The 18,215-nt window shown below is 52.5% G+C and overlaps 1 protein-coding gene across 1 annotated transcript in view; it reads right to left on the minus strand.

Annotated features, from left to right (window-relative positions):
• Nucleotides 1-13,297, minus strand: part of TESC (tescalcin) — a 52,600-nt gene extending 39,303 nt beyond the window's left edge. The window contains exon 1 of the mRNA XM_047828813.1: nt 13,094-13,297. Within this exon, the coding sequence (XP_047684769.1) occupies nt 13,094-13,151 (58 nt within the window). The 5' untranslated portion in view covers nt 13,152-13,297. The remainder of the gene's footprint in view (nt 1-13,093) is intronic.
• Nucleotides 13,298-18,215: the final 4,918 nt, after the last annotated feature.

The raw sequence follows: 18,215 nt of genomic DNA on the forward strand, positions 1-18,215 counted from the left end.
AGACAAAGAGGTCTCCGTTGTAATAAGAAGACTAAAGATGGGGAAGGCGGGTGGGGGGAGATGCGAGTGAACCAGCAGAGATTTGAAGAGTGGGCGTCTTTCAGAGCATCCAAGGAAACAAATGGCTTCCCACATCCTTCCAGAACTATCTTCAACTCCAGAATTAGCTGGAGGCCAAATCAAGCGGAGACAGGCTCACCGAAAGCAGGAAGGCTTATTAGGTAAAGAACTCCAGTTCCTGCTACGTGGAACTAACACAGACCCTCCATCCCAGCACAGATCCCCGAAGCACTGGATAAAATAGGAAAAACCTCACATACACCACTAAGCTCAAAAGCAAGGGACACTCTCAAGGCCAGAAGCAAGGAGGGACGTCACACCCAGCACGGTGGGAGTATGAGATGCTGCTGAGGTGGCCCAGGGCTGTGAGAATGGTTACAGGCTCTAACAGCTAAGGGTAGGAAGCTTCCAGCGCACTGAGTGACAGAAGTGGCCGTGGTTCTATGGAGGCTAGAAGGGAGACTCCTATCAGAAGCTGAAGCATAAAAGGCTGCTTCCCCATGGAAGATGGGCTAGAAAAAGTATTCCCTACTGTCTCCGACAATCAGCAAGGAAGTGGACTTGGCTAAGGAGGTGACCGGATGCAGGAGAAAGGGGGCAGGCCTGTGATGTACCAAGATGCCAAGTCTGTGCCATGCACAGGTGCAAGATCCAAACCCGTGTGGTGCAGGAAAGCCAAACTGAGGAATCAATGCAAAAAGTGTTTCTAGACCAGTGACATCTCTAAGGTACTAGAAATAAATGCAAAGCACTGTGAGGGACCCTCATGGGAGAGGTACTTTAGATAAGCCCTTCTCCACTTGGTTTGGCCTCAGCATAAATCGGGCGCTGAAGATAGTTCCAAGAGGATGTGAAAACCAGGGGAGGCAGCCCAGTCGAACATGAGCTCATAATCAAAAATCAAACCACGCAAGCAAATGAATCACCGTAAGGGACAATCAGCAGACACAATTAACAAAAGGAAGGGCACCCTTTTTGTTTTAAATGTGTTAATAACATCACGATCTGGTGGGATTTATTCCAGGGATGCAAGGGTGTTTCAATATTTGCAAATCAATCAAAGTGATACATCACACTAACAAGAGAAAAGATAAAAGCCTTATGATCATAACAAAAGAGGCAGAAAAAGCATTTGACAAGATATCCATTCAGGATTAAAACTCTTAAGGGGATTTAGAGGGAACATACCCAAACAAACGTAAAGAAGTCCATAGCCGAAAAACTCACAGCTAACATCATAGTCAATGGTGAAAAACTGAGAACTTTTACTCTAAGATCAGGAACAAGACAGGGTTGTCCTCTCTCACCACTTTTCTTCAACATAGTAGTGGAAGTCCTTCTAGCTGCAGCAGTCAGACATGAAACAAAATGAATTCCAGTAAAGTTGTAGGATACAGAATATACAGAAATCTGTTGCAACTTTATACACTAATAATGAAGTGGCAGATAAAGAAATTAAGAAAACAACCCCATTTATAACTGCACCAAAAAGAATAAATTTAACCAAGGAAGGAAAGACATATACTGTGAAAACCGTAAGACGCTGATAAATGAAATTCAAGAGGACACAGATAGGAAGATATACCATCTTCATGGATTGGCAGAATATTGTTCAATGTCTCTACTACCCAAAGTAATCTATAGATTCAAAGCAATGCCTATCAAAACAGCAAAAAGCATTTTTCACGGAACTACAACAAATCAGCCTATAATTTGTATGGAACCATGAAAGACCCAAAATAGCAAAAGCAATCTTGAGAAAGATGGACTTACAGGTTCCAGATTTCAAAACCTACTACAAAGCTCTAATACTCAAAACAGTAGAATACTGGCAAAAAAAAAAAAAATAGACACCTACGTCACTGCAACAGGAACAAGGGCCCAGAAATAAACTTATGCTCCTGTGGTCAATTAATCTATGACAAAGGAGGCAAGAATACACAATGGGGAAGAAACAGTCTTTCCAATAAGCAGTGTTGGGAAAACTCGGACAGCTACGTGCAAAAAAAAAATAGAACTGGACTACTTGCTCACACCATACCCAAAAAAACAAACTCAAAATGGGTTAAAGACCTAAATACGAGACCTGAAACTATCAAAGCCCCAAGAGAAAACATAGGCAATAATCTCTTGGACATCAAGCTTAGAAACAAATGGGACCACTAAACTAAAAAGCTTTTGCATAGCAAAAGAAACCATCAACAAAACCAAAAGGCAACGTACCAAATGGGAGAAGATATTTGCAAATGGCACGTGCAGTAAGAGGTTAATATCCAAGGTATATAAAGAACTCATACAATTTAACACCAACCCCCTCCCCACCCATGCCGAACAATTCTATTTAAAAAACAAGCAGAGGACCTGAATAGACATTTTTTTCGCAAAGAGAAAAGATGGCCAGGGGAGCCTGGGTGGTTCAGTCAGTTCAGTGTCTGACTTCGGCTCAGGTCATGGTCTCAAGGTTCATGAGTTTGAGCCCTGTGTCGGACTCAGCTCTCAGCGTGGAGCCCATCTAAGATCTTCTAACCCCTCCTCTCTCTGCCCCTTCCCCACTCGTACTCTGCCTATCTCCAAAATAAACATTAAGAAGATATATAAGAAAAGTGATGGCCATCAGACGTGAAAAGATGTTTAATATCATTCCTCAGGGAAATGCACATTTAAACCACAATGAGAGATCACCTCACACCAGTGAGAATGGTTAATATCAAAAAGACAAATGAGTGGTGGTGAGGGTGTGGAGAAAAGGGACTCTCGAGCACTGCCGGTAAGAATGTAAATCGGCATAACAGCCGTGGAAAACAGCATGAAGTTTCCTCAACAACAACAACAACAAAAATCACACGAGCCAGTAATTCCACTCCTGGGTATTTTACCCAAAGAAAATGGAAACGCGAATTTGAAAACACACGCACCCCTATGTTTCTTGCAGCACTATTTACAATAGCCAAAATACGGAAGCACCCCAGTGTCGCCGACGACAAGATCCGACAATACCAGATCTGGGATGGACCCCTAGAGGGAATTATGCGAAGTGAAATAAGTCGGAGAAAGACAAATACCATAGGATTTCACTGCTATGTAGGATCTAGAAAACAAAACAGACTCTTGAATACAAGGAGCTGGTAGTTGCCAGAGAGAAGGTGTGGGAGGAGGAATGGGTGAAAGGGATTAAGGGTCACAAACTTTCGGTCACAGAGATGAAAGGTAGGCGTGCGGAATAGAGACAATACTATCGTCATGACACCGTATGGTGATAAATGGCGACCACACTTACTGTGCCTAGCACTGAGTAATGTCCAGAATTGGCAAATCACTAGGTCGCTTACTAACGTTGTATGTCAATTATGCTTCAAGAAATTTTTTTCAATAAAAAAATCGGGGGGCGCCTAGGTGGCTCAATTGGTTAAACATCCGACTTCGCGCGGGTCGTGATCTCACAGTTTGTGAGTTCAAGCCCCACGTCGAGCTCTGTGCTGACAGCTTGGAGCCTGGAGCCTGGAGCCTTGGAGCTTCAGATTCTGTGTCTCCCTCTCTCTGCCCCCTCACCTGCTCACACTCTGTCTCTGTCTCTCAAACATAAATAAACATTAAAAAAAATTTTTTTTTTAAATTGGGGCCGGGGGGGGGCATGCCTGGCTGGCTCAGTCGGTAGAGCACCTAACTCTTGATCTTGGGGTTGTACGTTTGAACCCTATGTTGGGGGTAGAGTTTAAATTTTTTCTTTAATTTTAACAAGGAATGGCACCACAAGAGGGTGAAACAGAAGAAACCCTGTAGTAAGCGTTAAATTTTTACAAATAATGAAAGAGCACTATGACAAAAGCAGTGAGTTTGAAAACCATATAGAACTCATAAAAAAATGTTTTAAGTTTTGTTGAGAAATAGCGTGCACACACAGGAGCAGGGGAAGGGCAGAGAGAGAGAGAGGAAGAGAGAAAATCCCAAGCAGGCTCCACACCATCAGGGCAGAGCCCAATGTGGGCCTGATCTCAAAACCATGAGATCAGGACCTGAGCTGAAATCAAGAGTCAGTCGTTTAACTGACTGGGCCACCCAGGTGCCCCGTGTTTTTTTTTAAAGTCATTGGAATTTAAAAACTTAAGGGGCAGCAAGATTTAAAATTTTTTAATGTGTATTTTATTTTTGAGAGAGACAGAGCACAAGCCGGGGAGGGGCAGAGAGAGAGGGAGACACAGAATCCGAAGCAGGCTCCAGGCTGTCAGCACAGAGCCCGACGTGGGGCTCGAACTCACTGATGGTAAGATCATGACCTGAGCCAAAGTTGGATGCCCAACCGACTGACCCACCCAGGTACCCTGGGGCAATAAGGTTTTAATAGCTAAAGAGAGAATTAGTGAAGTGGAAGAGAGACCTAGGAAAAAGACTCCAAATACAGCAAAAAGCAATAAAATGATGGAAAATATCAGAGAGGAGTAAAGAGGCATTCAAGACAGAATGACATGGTCCAACATATTTCTTTTTAAAATTTTTTTTTAATGTTTATTTATTTTTGAGACAGAGAGAGACAGAGCATGAGCAGGGGAGGGTCAGAGAGAGGGGGAGACACAGAATCTGAAGCAGGCTCCAAGCTGTCAGCACAGAGCCTGACGCGGGGCTCGAACTCACAGACGGTGAGATCATGACCTGAGCCAAAGCAAGACGCTTAACCGACTGAGCCACCCAGGCGCCCCGGTCCAATGTATTTCTAATAGGAATTACTGAAGAAGAAAATAAAGAGAAGGGTCGGGGAGAAAACATTTTTCATACTGTAAGACGTAAGCCTTCTTCAGAATAAAAGAGCATAAACCATTCTCAAGCAGGACAAATAAAACAAATCCACCTAGACAACGTGCAGTTAAAAACAAAAACAAAACCCCCAAAATCTCAGAGGTGCAAAAGCAGATTTCACACAAAAGAATCAGACCAAAGAGCTGACTTCTCAACAGCAACAAGGGACCAAAACCAAAGTGCTGAGAGAAGATATAGCCAGCCAGTGATCCCAGGAGGATCCTGGCAAAATCTAGTCACTTCCAGACAGCTGCTGACTCAGAGAGTCACTGGAAAACCTATGGAAAGGTGGAGCACATACGAAAATGAGATCTGGGGGGGAAACCTGTTCCAAGAATTAATAGGGTCTGCATATAGGAATAATCAAACCAATGAGTGGCTTTCAAAAACAGAAAAAGCACCACAGAGTGACACAAATTAAGGTGTGTTAAGGTCCCTGATCATCAGTACAGGCAAAGACAAAGACTAATGTCACTTGTGTCAAATGGCGGCCATGTCAAAACATGAAATGAATTAGCGAAGTTACAGAATGCCCTAAAAGGGAAACATTGTATGGGGCGCCTGGGTGGTTCCGTCGGTTAGGCATCCAACTCTCGATCTGGGCTCAGGTCACCATCCCAGGGTCGTGGGATGAAGCCCCGTATTGGGCTCCACACTGAGCATGGAGCCTGCTGAAGATTCTCTCTCTGCCTCTGCCCCGCTCCCCCACTCTCCACAAAATGAAAAATGAAATGAAATTTTAAAAAGGGAGGAACACAGCCAGCCCCTGAATGGTTCCTTTTTTTTTTTTAATATTTACTTATTTTTGAGAGAGAGAGAGAGAGAGAGAGAGAGAGAGAATGAATGAGCAGGGGAGGGTCAGAGAGAGAGAAAGAGACAGAATCCGAAGCAGGCTCCAGGCTCCAAGCTGTCAGCACAGAGCCTGATGCGGGGCTCGAACCCACAGACCACGAGATCACGACCTGAGCCGAAATCGGACACTCAACTGACTGAGCCACCCAGGCACCCCTGCCTCCGAGTGGTTTCTAATGGAATTAGTACTTGCCAACAGCTACTGAACACTTACGATGTGTCAAGGGCTTTGCTAAAATTCTCATTTAATCCTCCCAATAGCCCTGCAACACGTGCCCATCTGACAGATGAGAAAACCAAGACGTGGAAGCAAAGTTACTCGCCCAGACAGGGAAAGGCGGTGCCACAGTTCAAAGCCGCATCTATCTGCTGCTATGGGCCAAGGTCGGGGGAGGCCAGCATGTGCCTGTGTGGGACCCCGGCTGCAGTCTTGGGGGATGCAGGTGAGGACAAGACAAGAGAACCCCCAGGAACATCAGGTGTGTTGGGCCTAACTGCTAAGTGCTCAATTGAGGGTTCTTTGACCACTGGGACCCCAGCATAAATGCTCAGGAGGAAGGAAGGGAACCCCCCCCCTTCTAACCTCAGCCCACAAAGTCCTTGACCGTGGCCACCTTCTCCCTCCATCACGGTCTAGGACTCCGCCACGCCAGTAGTGAGGTCTCCTGCTGGCCGCCTGCCCGCCCTCCCAGAGGCACCTGATCCCCGAGACCTGAATGTGCCTTCTCGCCTCCTAGGGAGCCGTGCCAAGAGCCCAAGACCCACTTCTGACAGCTTGCCCATCCGCAAAGGTCACACTGCTGGAACAACAAAGGGCCTTTTTGTCCTCGCGCTTAAGGTGGCTGCCACCACCGGCGCAAATCACCCACTCGACCTTCTGGCTTTATGAATTAATAATAAAGTTGGAAGGGGGGGCAGGGCGGCTCACGGGCCCAGACGCCGCCTCCTCTCCATCCCCTCGCCTGGTCCCACCAACGTGGGTACGAGAGGGCCCCTCGCCCTATCTCCCCAAAGCAGTGGGCACCTCTGAGCCAAAAACACCATGTTCCCGCCACTTGAGATAGCAGATACTGGAGGGCTCTGCGAGAGTAAAAAGCACCTTATCGACACTCAAGGTATTCCATCTGGATGATTGGGTCCTGCGGCATGTCTGGGCACTGGTGACAGTCCGTGCTGCATTCCGGGGGGCCATTAACTCACAAAAAGAGATCCTGCCAGAGTGGGGCTGGGGGTGGGGTGAGAAAGAAAGACGCATAAGGGATCTGGTTACTCCTAATTCGCGGAGCTATAGGAAGTCTTGAGCGGCCTGCCAATTACTTTCCTGCAGCGAAAATACAGATTCTTCCTCTGAAACAGACGTGAGCCACCCAGTAAGACCCCACGGAGCGGAGAGGGCAGCACATCCCAGCTCTCGCTCTCAGAGCCCCCAATCCCCCCTCGTGATGCCCCCCACCGAGCTTGTCCTCCCTGGGGACAGCACAAGACCAAGCCTGTCTGCCTCAAGGTCCAATTCTCCCCCTGCCAACTTAGTAAACGAGCATGTGGGACCCTGTCTACGAGGTCACGGTGTAACGGCGTTGCCTCTCCCAGACATACAAGATCCTTGGTCTCTGTCCAGCTTGTGTGGGGCTTAGGTCACGTGGGAGAGTCAGCTTTGAATTTGGGTTCCACGCTCAGCATTTAAGTGACCTTGAGCAGTCCCTTCGGGTGTCTGAGCCTCCGTTTCCTCATCTGTAAATTGGCAACATATGCTACCGTGAAAGTGGAGAGGATCCGGCCCAGCCGGGGTACAAAGTATTAGCAGTGCTGGGCCAGAGGGCAGAGGTGCTTCCGGTGCTTACGAATTAAGTGCATTTCCCACCCGGCCCTTTTAAAGGCTTCCAGAAGCAGCCTGCACATTTCCGCACCGCAAGCACCCCGGGATGAGCAGGGGTGGAAGAATCTGGATACTGCCCACCTTACCAAGCTCTGGAGGGTTCCCGAGGGCCGGGACCACTGTGCCCACATCACCACCAGACCACGGGCCCCAGCCCACCCCGAGAGCTCAGCCTGTGGTGACAGATCCTCCCCAGGCCCCACAGACGTGCTTATTCTTCCTTGCCCAGAGGCCACTTTTCGCCTTGTCCTAAAAAATGTTTTCAATTATTTTCTTATTACGGGAGGATTTAGGATTTACATGAGTCTGATGAGCGCTGGGGGTCTGGTCCCAACCCCACCCCGCCAGAGCCCCACAGACACAGCAGCGCACCCTATTTCGTGGGGCTTACAGAGTGACCCCGGAGCCCAGGGCAAAAGCCATAATCCACCCGCAGGAAACAGAAAGGGGGCTGGGTAGGTGCTATCGGTCATTTGACTTCACAGGCCTCGGCGGATGACAGGACGAACTCAGTGGTACCGGCCAGGGCGCCTGCACCCCTCAAAGGCCCTGAGCTCCTGGAGGGCCGGGAAGGGGTCCAGTCGGCCTGGCTATCCAGAGGGAACATAACGCACGGCACATAGGCCGAGGCCTTTATGACCTCAGAGTAGTGCCCGGCGGCCAGAGGCCAGTGGAAAACGCAGTGCCACCCACACTCGCCCGTGTGGGCCACACAAGCCTCCGTCCCTGGTGAAGAGGTCTGGGGAGCAGACCAGAAACCGAACCCCGGCTCTACTTCTCAGTAGCCTGCGGCCTCGGGCAAGGGGCCCGCTCCCCGAAGCTTCCAGGGCCTCATCTGACAAACGGGAATCTACGGTGTACCTGGGGGAAGGGGGGCGGAGTGGGGGGCCCAAGAGCAGCTGTGCACGTAAACCACACGGCTCGGCTCCGAGTTCGGCAGATGACGGGCACCTGGTGCACACTCACTGTCACCATGACGAGGTCTAACTCTAGATCTGGGACGTTGTTTTTCCTTCGTCCTTCTGGCAGCTTCTTGGCATGTACATAGATAGGCCTGTGGAGCTGTTTGGAAGCCTGAAGGAAAAAATAGACCCTCCACCTTTCCCAGAATTCTTCATTTATTATTTCCTTTGCAGCCTCAGGAGCAGACCAGATTGGGGGGGCGGGGGGGGGGGGAGGCGGGTGGCAGGAAGGGGCCACGCCTGCTCAAGGTGGTGAAGGGGAGCGGACGGACACCTTCGGTGAGTGATTCCCTAGGGGCCTCTCTTCCCATCAGGGGGCCCCCGTCACACCTCGGGACTGATCCCGCTGTGGAAAGAGAAAGGCCAGCTCAGGGTTTAATGTGAATTTTAACAATCCAGGTAGTCAGCCTTCTCGGCTCAGAAGAGATGTTTGGATGACTTTTTTTAGGTTTTAAATCAATCAAGGAGACTCTCGCAGGCAAGGGGAGGTGGGCGTGGAACCCAGAGATGCCCTGTGTGGGCGAGCTTGCGCTCAGGCCTATTTTTGGCGGGGCTGGCTCAGCGCTGAAGCCCACAGACTGGATCTCACGGTGCCGGGCGGGCGTGGCCGAGGCCGGCCGGTGGGGTGGCACCGGGGGTCACTCCTGGGCAACACCCCTTGGGTCATAAAGTCCCCGGGGTCTCCGCCTCTCCAACACGAGCGCCTTGTGGCCCGAGGACCACGCACACATACAAAGGTGAATGAGAAAGACACCACGTCTCCTGCGGTCGAGAAGCGCCCAGCTTCGAGGGGGTGGCTGGTGACAGAGCTGACAGTTCCACCGGGGTGTGATGTGTGCTATAACGGGAGGGGACGCAGGGGGCGTGGCCACCTCGAGGATGCACATTAACCCTCAAAGGCTGGATGGAGAGTAACCAGGGCGGCTTCTGGAAGGGCGCTACGGAGCCCTGGACCACGACGAAGGGGTTTGCCAAAAGACAGGCCTGAGGGGAAGTGTTTGCCATCTTAACCTGGCTGCTGGTTACAGAAGCATCTCCTGACATAAACGCCAAATCATGCACAGTCGAGGGAAGAGTGCTCCAGGCAGAGGGAATGGCTTGCACCACGGCCCGGAGGTGAGAAAAAGAGAAGAGCAACCTGTTCCTACCCCTTCTGCGTTCCTAGACATCAGAGAGGCAACTCAACACAGTGAAAGCACAGTGTCGGAGGAAATGGACTTAGGGATCCTCTGAGCCCCTGCTCCTCCACTTATGACCCCTGGGGCTGCCACCTTGGAGGCTTCACCCCTCCAAGCCTCAGTTTCCTTATCCGTAAAATGGCCACATGGCCATCTTCCACGGAGGGTTATTATGAAGATTCCACCAGAATGCGCGCAGAGGGTTCAGCACAGAGCCCGGTGCTCAAGGAATCATGCCCACTGTCATCATCTCGTGCTCATCAGTTCCAGATGGAGTCCTCAGAGAGGGGCCAGGCTGACCCTTCAAATTAGGGACGTCTTGGTCCTCAAAGAGGCCGGGGAGCCCAGCAACGTTGTGGGCACAGCCCGTTCCTTGGCTGACTGGGCCTTTAGGCTGAATGCTTGCCGCGGATTCTTGTGGGAGCAGGATCCTGGGAGCTGACCTTCCCATGCCAAGCCAAGCCCTTGACATACATATATTCATCATGTCACTGAATCCATGTAACCGCCCCAGAATCCAGATGGGGACACTGACGCTCAGAGGTACAAGGACTTGTTTAAGGTCACGCAGCTGGGAAGAAGTAGGACCAAGCTTTAACTCTTAGCCGTGGTTCAGAGTGATGGGGACAAATGGGTCTAAAACACGGCCAACAGTACCAAACACTCACCCAAAGCCACACACCTAGCAAGACCCCTTTAAATCAGGCTCCTCCCACAAACTGAGCCCTCACTATGGCTGCACCCTCCTCTCACACAATTCTCATTTATTGTCCTCAACGTCTTCCCGCCACAGGGCCCTTGCACTGACTGTTCCCTCTGCCCAAAATGTACTTTTTGCTGACCTGCACGTAGCTGGTTCCTTCCTAGTTAGGTTTCTGTTCCATTTTTGCCTCTGCAGAGAAGCCCTCCTGATCCTCTCTAAAGAATTGTTCCCTTGCCCTTCCTGGGACTCTCGTGCCACTGTGTAACTCCCCTCAGGGACGTCAGCCTCTAAATCTCCAAGTCCCTGGTCAACAAATACTCACTGAACGGGTAAAAGCGCCACACTGTACCAGCCCCTATCAGAGAACTAGGTGGAACTTTCCACCTGCTGAAAGTTCAGAGAACTGAAGGCATTCATTCTCCTTTCTGACTTCAGAACCCCTTTCCTGACCCTGCCCCCCCCCCCCCGTCTCTCTTCTCCCTTTGGGGTACGAAACTAGAATCCTGGGGCAACAGGAAGGGAAGCCACATCAGCCATTTGTAGGAAAGCTACAGGGGGAACACTCAGCATCAGTCTTCTCCCCCCACCCCCTACCCCAGACCTGACGGACCCAGGAAACTGACAAGATTCCCATCATGCTCTGCAGTCCCATCGCCTGTCAAACTCACAAACAGATGGAATCCCCCGCAACCGCCTGTGTGGGGGCTGCCTGAGTGATGGAGGCTGGTGGCCAGCCCACCCTTCTGGCAGAAATCCCAGCTCCAGGGAACCCTGATTTCAACCAGTCCAGACACAAGGCAGCAAGAGAGTGTGCAGCTAACCGGGGAAACCCAACAAAGAGGGGAATCCTACCTCCTCTCTCATGTTAGCCTTCGGGTTGAACTGGACTTAAAACTTTTCGAAGTAAAACATTCATACATTGTTCAAAAATGAAAATATTTTAAAAAACTATAATGAAAAGCTCCCTCTCCCTTCATCCCTCCCACCAAACCTCCAAGTATTCATTATTCTTCCTTGTGGATCCTTCCAGAGTCCTTGATGTAAACAAAGCGATTATAAACATAGGTTCTTATTTTTTTTAATGTTTATTTTATTTTTGAGACAGAGAGAGACAGAGCATGAACGGGGGAGGGTCAGAGAGACAGGGAGACACAGAATCGGAAGCAGGCTCCAGGCTCCGAGCTGTCAGCACAGAGCCTGACGCAGGGCTCGAACTCACAGACCGTGACATCATGACCTGAGCCGAAGCCGGACGCTCAACCAACTGAGCCACCCAGGCGCCCCTGTTATTATTATTTTTAAACCAAAAAGTGTTCCATATTATATATAGTACACACTTTTCCCCCCTCCAGTCGCAAATACTTTTGTATTTGTCCACGGGAAGATATACACATGCATGTACGTGGTGTGTGAATGTGTGTATGCACGCATGCGTGTACACACACACACACACACCCCCACACACACCCTCCCCAGACCAGTTATTAAGGTGTTTTCTGTAATTTTCACCCAATTCTCCTGGAAAGAGCTGTTCAGATTAGGATCAGCAGGGGTCGCCTTTCAGCCTGGGCACAAGTGGCTGGGTCACCTCCACCCCCACCCAGGTGACCAATTATGGACCTGGCTGCACAAAATTCAAAGCAGGTGCCAGCTCTTCCCTTGAAATAACACTGCAGCTCCCATATCTTGGGCATCTAGCAGGTACTAGCAGAACTCTCCTTCTAGAGAGAAGGAAACAGAGAGAGGAAGTGACTAGCCCAAGGTCACACAGCCAGAAAGCGGTGTCGGCAGGATTCACATCGCCCTGTCTAGTGCGCCCCCTCGCACTGGGAACCCGGCCTCCCTGGGTCTTCAGTCCACGCTCCCCTTCACAGCGGGTGGCAGAACCCGGCACCCCGAGGTCAGAGCCCAGGGTCAAGTTCCCAGCTGGGCTGGACTGGGGCGGACAAACGCTTCCGCCGTCACTTCCCTGCGGTCAGCTCGGGGGGCCCCCGCGGCCAGACAGCTCCGTGCGCCCAGCCTCGGGCCGGATGCGGGGCGCGCAGCCTCTGCGGGTCCCAGGAGCCCGGGCGAGCTTGAGGAAGGTCGCCGGGCTCCAGCCCAGTGCTCCCCGGGCTCTGCCAGCTACGCGGGGAGGTGGGCCCGCCTGAACCCACTTTACAGACGGGAGGACAAAGGCGCAGGGGGAGGCGCTCCCCCGCCCGAGGTCACACGGCCGGAGAACGCCCGGCTGCCACCCAGGTCCCGTCGACTTCAAAACTTTCCGGCCCCTGCGCCTCGCGAACCCGAACGACTTTCAGGTGCGGAGCGCGCACACCGGCTGGGCGGCCCGGGCGCTCACCCTCCCGGCCGGGACGCCTGCCCAGCCCTGCTCCCTCCCGGGTCCGCAATCCCCAGGCCCGGGGGCTCCCTGCCAACCCCGAGGTCGCCGAGGCTGAGCGGCCGCGGCACTTACTCAGCATCGCCGCGGAGCTCCTCGCCGCAGCCTGCAAAGTGGCCGGCGGGGACCCATTTGCAGGAGGGGGAGACTGAGGCGCAGAGAGGGCCAGCTGCCGGCCCAAGGTCACACAGCGCGGCGGCGCGGAGCCGGCCGGGCGGCAGTGGGCTGGGAGCCCCGCGCCAGCCGGCCGGCCGGCCGCCGGTCCCCGCCCGCGTCCCCGCGGATACTCACAGCCGGTCTTGCCCACGAGCTCCCGCACCTCCTCGGACGCGGAGTGGGCAGCGCCCATGGTGCCCGCGGCGGGGACCCCGGGGCGCGCGTCCCTCGCAGGCCCCGGGCTGGCGTCGGCTGCGCCGCGGCGGGTCCGGCCTCGGGTCCAGCGCGGGTCGGAACGCCGGGGACGGGTCTGAGCCGCGGGTTCCGCGTGGGGCGCGAGCGCGGCCTCTTATAGCGGCGGAGGGCGGCGCGCCGCGGTCCTAGCGCGCGCCGGCTTCGAGCACCGCGGGGAGGAGGGGGAGCGCCCTGCCCCCCGCAAGAAACGGTGAGGAGGGGTGGAAGTGGGTGCAGGGCCTAGGAGCCCCCCGCCAAGGTTCCCCCGTCCCCCACGCAGCGGCCGGGCTCCTCGCGGCTCGGCACCACCTCCGCAGCGCCGCCGGCTTTGGAAAGAGGCAGGTGTGAACAGAGTTGGGGTGTAGGTGGGCGGGAGCAGCCCCCTGGGAGGTTCCGTGTTCACCCCCACCCCGCTTCCACCACACCCTCCCAGATCTCAGGAGGGAAACTCACCTGGGACAGTGAAGAAACACAGCCAGGGTTAACTAGCTCGATGGCGAACAGCAGTGAAGGTAACCTAATAATAGTAATCCCACTTAAATGCGCACCGGGTGCTTGGCTTGGCTTTGTTCCAGGAAAAGTCCTTGGCCCCTCCCCAGCACCTTGATGAAGCGGACAAACCCCAGGCCAGAGCGGCCCATCCTAGTAACACAGCCCAGGAGCCCGGGGTGGGGGGGGTGAGGTTCTCAAACTTGAGGGGCAGGGGACTCCCCCTTCCCCCACCATTCCGACTGAGGCAGGGCCCGGGAGGCTGCATTTCCAAATGCCAGAGAGAATGTAATGAGGGTGGTCCCTGAGCCTCCTGGGAGAAGTTTTGCCTTAAATTGGTTTAAGGAATGGGATGCTGTGGTCAGCCTGGATGACCTGGGCCAGTCTTGCCACCTGTTTGACCCTGATTCTTTCTAGTTAAAATGGGGACGATGACAGTCAATGACAGGTCTATCAGAAGGGCCTGGCATGGGACGAAGCACAAGGCAGTTGCTGTGGAATCACATCCATTTTACAAGGGAGGAACCGATTCTCAGAAAGGTCGCACGGCCAGGGCAGAAATTCAAAGTCAACATCTTCTAGGTCTCAAGGCCAGGCCATTGTGCTCCACAGTGCTTGGTGATGTGGCCATCAATGTTCAGCACGTACTTGGTGTATGTCCCGGATGCCAGGCTCTGTGACAGTGTAGGTGCTCACAAAGACCTAGATGGGCCCACCTACAGCAGCTTCACAGGGCACTGGGGAGGGCACTGCCCATTCCTCCCGATCACAGGTCCAAAGTGAGAGTCACAGCCCTGGGGTGGGGGGAGGCGGCAGTGTCCTGCAACCAGCCAGAGCTGCGGAAAGAAGGAAAGGGACCCCCCCCTCCTAGGTGAAGATCCAGATGCCCGTTACCACTCTGTTGGCACTCTGGAGCAGTACCTGGAATCTGCATTTCCAAAGCATTCTTGGGCAGTGCCGAGATAGCCAAGCTGGGGGAGTGTTGGCTGTGGGGCATCAGCTGGTCTGAGTTAACTGGACCCAGAGTTTGCATTTCAAGGCAAGAAGGAATCTAGAAATCCAGATTGGCCTCAGGACCAGGAAAGGGGTTCTAGGGCCCCTTCGGAATTACCCACAATTGCTGGACACAATTTTATTCTCATTTAAAATACCAGTTCCTAAAAAAAAAAAAAAAAAAAAAAAGTACCTGTTCCTGGGGCACCTGGGTGGCTCAGTCGATTGAGCACTGGACTCCTGATTCCGGCTCAGGTCATGATCTCATGGTTCGTGAGTCTGAGCCTCACATCCTCAGGCTCTGTGCTGGTAGCACAGAGCCTGCTTGGGATTTTGTGTCTCCTTCTCTCTCTGCCCCTCCCCTGCTCTCCCTCCTTCTCTCTCTCTCAACATAAATAAATAAACTTTAGGGGCACCTGGTGGTTCAGTTGGTTAAGCAGCGAAGCGTCCTACTTCGGCTCAGGTCATGATCTTATGATTTGTACGTTCGAGCCCTGGAGCCCTGCGTTGGGCTCTGTGCTGATAGCTCAGAGCCTGGAGCCTGCTTCGGATTCTGTGTCTCCCTCTCTCTCTCTGTCCCTCCCCCGCTCACGCTCTGTCTCTCTCTCAAAAATAAATAAACATTAATTTTTTTTAAATAAGTAAACAAAGTTTGGAATAAAGTAAAATACCAGTTCCTGGAATTTTATTATATTAAATTATCCAAGGGTTAAATGACGGGGCTTTCTGCTGAAGACACAGAAAATAGCATTTTCAGGACCGCACCTCCGCCCCCTCGGCATAGCTGCTCCCAGAGCTAGAGACAGTGCAGGTGGGTGGGGAAGAAAGCTCTGGGGCAGTCGGGTGGTGGGGGGAAGCATGGCTCTGCTCTGCCCCTCAGTGATACCAAGAGGCCCCAGCGTGTGGGATGTCTGTCTTCACTCTATGACCTGTCTACACGGTCACCTCAAGCCCACTGGCTCCTGTCAGCTCCTAGATGAGTCCTGGCACTTGTCCCTTCCCCTCCCTCTTCCTACAGCTGGGGCTTCCTCTTCAGATCTCAGTGTAAACATCACCTCCTCTGAGAGGCCTCCTCAAGGCCTCCCTCCGCCCTCCTGGGTCTGTTGCCAATAAGCCACCTTCAGGAGCCAGCAGGGAGCTGGAGGAGGGGGGGCCTGGGACGTGATGACCAGGGGGGGTATTTATTCCTGACTGCAAGCCTTGGGGAGATACTCAGGAGTTCCTTGTGGCAGCAGGAAGCTGGAGAGGCCAAGGCCAAGTGCTCGTTCATTCATCCATTTCACGTTTATTGAAACCCTGATGTGGCAACCCCTGGCTGGGTCCTGGGGCCACAAACCAGGAACAATCAGGAGCCACCCTTTGGCTCCTAAGGAACTCCTGGAGGAATGGGCAGACAGACACACAGGAGGTGACAAGGCAGAGGGGTCAAGCACGGGCTGACTTAGGCCAGGAAAGATCCAGAATGTTCAAGCCAGAATGGTTCCTGGAAAGACTCTTGTCATCCCTTAAGCCGAGCTTCGGGGAATCCAGGACTAGCCCCAGCTGCGAGCCCAAATGGGCAGGCCGGAGGCACACACTGGGTGGACAGCTGTATCTGTGAGGTGTGGGGGGCCTGGGCCTTGCCCCCCTGCTCTGGCGGTGATGCACGAACGCAGCATGGGCTCTCCCCCACACGAAGCCTGCTGCTGCCTGTTCTAGGGCGTCACGGCTTTAATTCCATCCTAACAGTGGCTCTGGTGGCGTCAGAGCAGGAAGGAGGTCTGGAGCCTCGTGTGGGGTCTGGCTCGGCTGATTGCATCTGGAGCCCTGCAAAAGGGGCACCCCGTGTGGGGATCTTTAGGTTCGCTTTACACGGCGTGCCCTTCCGGGGGCTGGAAAACACTTCGGTCACCAGGCAACTGCCTCTCTTCTCCCCGAGGAGCTGATTAAAACGGGTGGCCGAGATTAGAATGGCTGGTGACCGTGAGTCCACAAAGGACAGCGGTGCCCAGAGACCTCAAGGATGGTATTCCTGCGGCTCTCCCACCTTCCCGTTAGGGAAGGCTCCCAGACCATATGTGCGCAAGTGACTTCCCCTCCCTGGGCCTCAGTTTCCCCATCTGTAAAATGGCAATAATAATGATGCCTTGGTCCGGGTGGCGTGAGGGCGAAACGTGGGTATTTGAAAGGGCTTAAAACAGTGCCTGACGGGGGAAGCGCTATCTAGTGGTATGCAGGTAAAGCTGGGGACGCCCTACTTTGTAGCATTTGCCCATATCCGTGGTGTAAATATTCCATCAATTTCAAGCTACCAATAGTTTGACAAGGGGCTTGCAAAATTCCTGAACGTCTGACGATTCCATCTTGCAAGCCGGTCTGAGCCCACTGCAGCATCACCACACGGTATACCATTATTCACAGGTTCATTCGTTATTTTTTTTTTAAGTTTGTTTATTTAGTAATCTCTACGCCCAACATGAGGCTGGAAGCCAGGACCCTGAGATCAAGAGTCGCACGCTATCCTGGCTGAGCCAGCCAGGGGCCCTCGTTCATCTGCTTTGAGTGCCAGGAATTTTTTTTTTTAATTTATTTATTTTGAGAGAGACAGAGACAGCTCAAGTGGAGAGGGGCAGAGAGAGAGAGAGGAAGAGAGAGAGAGAATCCCAAGCAGGCTCTGTGCTGCCAGCTATGGAGTCCAACACGAGGACTCGAACCCAAGAACTGTGGGATCGTGACCTGAGCCGAAACCAAGAGTCAGATGCTTAACCGACTGAGCCACCCAGGTGCTCCTTAAATACTACAGTAAAGGAGCCAGTTTCTGACCTTGGAAGATCCCAGAGTCAGGAAGGAAAGAGGTATAAACAGACCATCCCAGTACAGCTAATAGATACCAGCTGCTGTGGGAGTCTGGAGGAGGGGCACCTAACACATGCCCACTTTATTGATGGGAAAACCAAGGTATTCAGAATGTATGGTAAACCAGAATCAGAATGCAGGTGTGAAGCTGGATAAATGGCAGTTCCTATCATTCATCTGTGTCGATTCCTTTTCCCTCTAATCACTTAGGGGCGCTCCCAAGGCTTCACAATGTTCTGGGAGCAAACAAAATGCCTTGATCTTCAGGCCCCTGCTCTAAAAAATTTACAGGGAATACAAGTGCCACCTGGCTTAGCCTCAGACTTAGAGAAGAGCACATCTAAACCACTTCAAACAAGTAAGGATTAGTGATGCTCCCATAAAATATGTTGAGGCGGGAAGGGAGGGGATCCCTGCAGGTGCCCACACCCACGTCTAGTCTCTAACACGGGCAGTTTTTCTCTTAAGCTCATTAAGGCTCCTGCTGGTCTCATGAATGGAATCAGAGAAGAATCATCCCCAATCTGCCCTTTTTTTCTTATGTTTATTTATTTTTGAGATAGAGAACGAGACGGAGTGCAAGCAGGGGAGGGGCAGAGAGGGAGGGAGACACAGAATCCCAAGCAGGGTCCAGGCTCCCAGCTGTCAGCCAGAGCCCGACGTGGGGCTCAAACCCATGAACCATGAGATCATGACCTGAACTGAA

Source organism: Prionailurus viverrinus, chromosome D3, assembly GCF_022837055.1.
Source record: "Prionailurus viverrinus isolate Anna chromosome D3, UM_Priviv_1.0, whole genome shotgun sequence".
Lineage (NCBI taxonomy): Eukaryota > Metazoa > Chordata > Mammalia > Carnivora > Felidae > Prionailurus > Prionailurus viverrinus.